At 34.3% G+C, this 5,598-nt stretch overlaps 1 protein-coding gene across 1 annotated transcript; it reads right to left on the bottom strand.

Moving 5' to 3' along the window:
• Positions 1-4,597: 4,597 nt before the first annotated feature.
• On the bottom strand, positions 4,598-4,906 carry LOC112763808 (uncharacterized). Its single transcript, XM_025809385.1, has one exon. The coding sequence runs from the start codon at positions 4,904-4,906 to the stop codon at positions 4,598-4,600; it is 309 nt and encodes a 102-aa protein (XP_025665170.1).
• Between the last annotated feature and the right edge of the window lie 692 nt (positions 4,907-5,598).

Raw genomic sequence — 5,598 nt, 5'->3', positions numbered from 1 at the left:
AATGAAATAACAATATTCGTGAGTTTAATAGTTTATTGTTGTCTTGTGGAGACTAATTAAGATTTAAGAATACAGCAATTTAAAACTTGAAAAATGATTGGGAGTGATAACATTTTCTAATTATTCTTCTAATTTTTAAATAAAAAGTTTTTGAATTTTTTAGTTTTGATGTTTTTAGAAAGTGACATATATATTTAATTTTTACTCCTTTAAATATTTAGAATAATTAGAGAATAAATTAAAATTCTCAATGATTAATTTTAAAACTTTTTAACATAGAATAAATATTTAAATTGATTCTTTAAGTCTTAACACGTTTTATATTGGATATTTGATTTTTTATAATAAGATTTTCTGCAACTTAACTATCTTATTATTATCTTGTACACATAGTTTCTGAGTTGTTGCTAACCCTTAACTTGAAATCTATTAATTTTCTTTTGACTTTTGAATATAGTCAAATTTTGTGACTAATACAACTTTTAATAATATGTATATTTATCATTCATCAACATGCACAATCTTTTTCAACTTGTAAACAAATAAAAAATCATTTTAATTTTGTCATAATCTTCACCTCAAAATCAATTTTTGATAATAACTTTAAAAACCCTACCTAATTTTAGTTAATGTGAAACACTAAAGTTTTCAATAGTCTAAATCGATCAAGACTTCATGGATAATCAATCGATTTAATTAATGTTTGTAAATTCAAAAAGCCAATTTGATTTAGTAAAAATTTTGGAACTAATTTTACAATTTCCTCATTTTCAAAATGTCCATGCTCTTTTAATAAATAATATGGGTAAAGTACTAAATTGATCTCCTACATTTGGACGTAATCCTGTTTTGATCTTTAAGGTTTAAAGTATCCTATTTAAATCCAAAAAAAGTTTTATTTAGCTTCAATGTAGTCCTACTCTGAGGTCAAAGTTAAATAATTAACGGAATGTCCTACTTGACAGCAGTACAATAACAAGGTCGATAATTTAGAGAACAAGTACAAGTTCCAGAGGCATAAAATCAACAATAGATGCATTAATACATTTATTTATTATTCTCCTGACAATTTAAATGAAATATTTTCTATAGAACTAAGGAGAATGATAAATAAATATATTGATGCATCTATTGTTGATTTTGTACCTCTGAAACTTGTACTTGTTCTCTAAGTTATCGACCTTGTTCTTGCACTGCTGTCACGTAGCACATTCTGTTAATTATTTAGCTTTGACATCAAGGTGGGACTACATTGAAGCTAAATGATTTTTTTTTTTTTTTTGGATTCAAATAAGACAGTTTAAACCTTAAGGGTCAAAATAGGATTACGTCCAAACGTAGGAGATCAATTTAGTACTTTACTCTAAATAATATTTTGTTCAAGTTTAATATATTTAACAAAATAGTAAACTGTAAGTGGTTGATTGGTTAGGAAATAGGCAAGAGGTGCACTAGAGTAGAAGTAGAACAATAAAATTGACACAAGAAAATTTGGGCTAAGAATTTGATTATGGAGTTAAGGGTGGTGTTTTAGTTAGAAATGGGTATAGCGAGTGTAATTACAATTTGGTGGATGTGTCAGATGCAAGATATAACACGCAGTGGGAGTATTACATGAAGCACGTGGGGGGCATGGAAGACATGTGGCGAAGCCTAGTTGGGTTGCCAAGCAGCACATAGGGCGTGCTGACACGTGGCGAAGCCTGGTTGGGTTGGCAAGCAGCACGTGGGGAGCGTGCTGAATCAGCACGCATGGGTGTGCTGACACGTGGCGAAGCCTGGTTGGTTGAATCTCCAGCACGTGGGGGCATGCTGAGTCAGCACGGGTAGGGCGTGTTGACACGTGGCTCACTCCGACTGGCTGATGAAGCAACACGTGGTGGGCGTGTTGAATGCTCCCCTCTATATAAGGCAAAACTCGATACCATTTTCATTGTGAAGAAGAGTGTTCTTTGAGTGTATTGGTAGTGTAACGAAGGGTACCGCAAACTTGGTAGTGTATCGCAACGGTGAGATAATACAGAATACTCATGAGGGAGTGAGGTTTGTGTGCCAGAATCCGTTTTCGTTTGTGGTTCCATGCACCATGACGTTAATGGAGCTTCAGAACGGTCTCTGTCAAAGCATGGAGAACGGTATGTTAAGGAGAGTGAGCATAATTTTATACCGGAATCCGGTTGTAGTTTTTGGTGGTCTAATACAGTTTGATATCATGCCGATCATTAACAAAGCGAGTATGCAGAATATGTTCCAAATTCACCGGCAGACTCAGATGCGACAGCTACAGATTGAGCTGTATGTTGACTTTAAAAACGTAGAGGCATATGCGATTCAAAATGATTTAGATATAGAGGATGATAGAGCTGCAGTGTACGAAGGAATGAATAGTGACAACGAAGAGGACTTCGAAGCCACTTATGAAGCCGGCAACGAAGACGAAGATGGTGATGTGGGAGTTGAGGCAGTAGCGGAGAATGTAGTGGTTCATCCCTCAGGTAGTCAACCAATGAATGTCACCTTTTATGTGTACGTTGGATCTTGACGCCATGCATGCACTGGACGTGGTGGTTGGACCCACTGTCATGACCCGAACTAAGCCATGACTGGCGCTCAAGGGACAAGTCCCTCAGCAAGCCAAACGACCAAATTTTTCAGGAAAAAAGATAAAATCTCCTCTGTTCCTAGGACCTTACCAACATAAATATTATCTTCCTGTTTCAATAATAAATATCCATTTCCAAAGACTACAACAACAACATATTCCAATCATATCCACAACCAAACATGTCCAAAATACGCATCATATATATTAAGTTGATAACTAGAGTATATAGTTAAATCCATAAGTCTTACATAACCAAATTATAATTACTATTTAAATAGTTCGAGATTCAAAATAACATAACCCACACGAGGATCCTGCCTGTGGCATATGGAGCATTGACAAACTCTAAATTTTTACATGAAGGTTACATTACATATCACATAGCCCTTGGAAAGAAGAAGGGTTCACTGAATGAATAAGATCTACTGTGGAGCGGATGGAATGGAATCTGGAATGACACCTGTATCTGAAAAATATGGGAATATGATAGGGTGAGTTTTGCAACTTAGTGAACAAACATTATATCTATAACCCATACGAGACAATACAATTTTACCATGAAAATTATGTTTCTTTCCAAAGATGAGAAATTCATATTAATTAATTATGCAAATAAATAGATAAATAATTAAGTGGAATGAACTAAAATGAGAATTCTCATTCCAGAAGTCAAATCAAATCAAATATTACACACTTAGGACGACTCCACATTTAAGGGTATCCCTTTTCTCTAGTGTACCCGTACGGTATAACAAATCCAACGTGTGGCCTACACGTTGGGCTAGCAATGCCCCTGCTAGCTGAGGTCTGAGTTAGATGCATCTAAGTTAACGTCATAACCGCCGTTAACTATGGTTTTCTAGTTAAAGTCTCCCAACCAATCCAAACCAAATCACTTATAACAAATCTGTAATACATATAACAGATTACTAAATTTCATAATAAATCAAATATATATAAGAATGCATACTAGAATTTAATTAAAGTTTCATAAAGTCAAGTAAGAAAATATATGCTTTATAAAATATATAAATATCGTCCCGTGTGTATTTATTTATTTATTTATTTTTATAAAATTATTAATTTTTCAAATCAATATTCATTCCAATGATTCAAAAATCACAACAATAAAATATTTTCAAATGTTAGAAATAACATTTCAATTTAAATATAATAATAATACACTTAAAAATAATTATAGACATAATATTCACTCACAACTTGATTCCAAGAAACCAGAAGCAGTTCTGAGCGCGTCAACGAGCTACCAAGTGATGTCCAATAACTCTACAACTCTAGAAATATGACAATAATGATATTTGTGAGCTATTAATGTTGTCAATTAACATAATCTTACTCATTTTGACAAAAACCCCAAATTCTCTAACCTAAAAATCCTAACTTCGGATTTTGCTATACTCACAAGTATAGAGATGACAAAAATTTGAGATATAGCTAATTATTGAGTCAAAGAGTTACCTTGAAGCATCAATAATAACCGGAACTCAAAAGTTGAATACTTTCCTCACTCATTAAGTTAAAACTCCATAATTTGGGGTTGTAATAAATAAAATTTGGATGAATGAAGTTAGAGTAGAAAAGAAGAAGGAAGTATGATGAAGAAAAGTGAGTTTGATGATAGTATATGATTGAAATAAGAAAATATAAGAAGATGGAAGAGATTAGGAAGATAGGAGGGATGAGGATGGAGAGAGATGAGATTGAGAAAGGGAGGGGGAAGGGCTTCGGGAGCCTTCCTGAAGGAAATAAGAGGAATTAATGGGGTCACATGCTTTTCAAGTGCCCCCTCCTCTTTTTTTTTTCTTTTCTCAGTTATAACATTCTCTCCCCTTTAAAAAATTCGGTCTCCGAATTTCAAACTCATATACTGTGATAAGTATGATATTTACCTTCAGATTCAAACAAATACAAATATTTATCGCGCATGGCATCCTCCACTTCCCAAGTTGCTTCTTCTTCTGAATGATTTTTTCAAATAACTTTCATCGATACTATCTCTATAGAACGTAGTTTCTTTACTTGGCGATCAACTATAGCCACTGGTTCTTCTTCAAATGATAAATCCTCCTTTAGCTCTATGGCTTGTGGTGCAAGCACATGAGATGGGTCAGGAAGGTATTTGCACAATATTGATATGTGAAAGACTGGATGAATCATAGACAACTCAAGCGGCAATGCCAAGCAGTAAGCAACTGCACCTATTCTGTCCAAAATCTCAAATGGACCAATGTAACATGGACTAAGCTTGCCTCTTTTTCCAAACCTCATCACTCCTTTCATAGGCGACACTCAAAGAAATACATGATCACTAACTGAAAACTCTAAGTTATGCCTTCTATTATCAACATAAGCCTTTTGTCTACTCTGAGCTGCTAATAAACATTCTCTTATTAAACGAACATTCTCAACTGCATCTTGTACCAAATTTGGCCCCAAAAGCTTAACCTCACCAACCTCAAACCACCCAATAGGCTACCTATGTCTTCTCCCATAAAGAGCCTCAAATGGTACCATTTGAATGCTGGCTTGATAATTATTATAATAAGAGAACTCGATCAAAGGTAGATAGTTGTCCAAATTTTTACCAAAATCTAGAACACAACATCTTAACATGTCTTCCAATGTTTGGATCATCCTCTCCGACTGTCCATCGGTTTGAGGGTGAAAAGCTGTACTAAGATCCAGACGAGTTCCTAATGCTCTCTGAAAGGATTTCCAAAAATGAGAGGTGAACCGAGGTCCACGATCTGAAATAATGGACACTGGAATTCCATGTAGTTTAACTATTTTATCAACATAAAGTTGACCATACCGAGCTGCACTAAAAGTTATTTTCAAAGGAAGAAAGTGGGCTGACTTCGTCATTCTATCCAGAATTATCCAAATTGAATTAAAACCTTTAAAGCTATGAGATAAACCAGTTACAAAATCCATCGTAATCCTTTCCCACTTCCATTCAGGTATCCCAATTT

The sequence above is a fragment of the Arachis hypogaea genome, chromosome 17, assembly GCF_003086295.3.
Source record: "Arachis hypogaea cultivar Tifrunner chromosome 17, arahy.Tifrunner.gnm2.J5K5, whole genome shotgun sequence".
Lineage (NCBI taxonomy): Eukaryota > Viridiplantae > Streptophyta > Magnoliopsida > Fabales > Fabaceae > Arachis > Arachis hypogaea.
The sequence above is the reverse complement of the archived record's forward strand: the minus strand, read 5'-3'. Positions and strand labels throughout refer to the sequence as shown.

Excerpts from the sequence above, each read along its gene's own strand:
- LOC112763808 (XM_025809385.1), bottom strand. The coding sequence starts at position 4,906 with ATGAAAGGAGTGATGAGGTTTGGAAAAAGAGGCAAGCTTAGTCCATGT.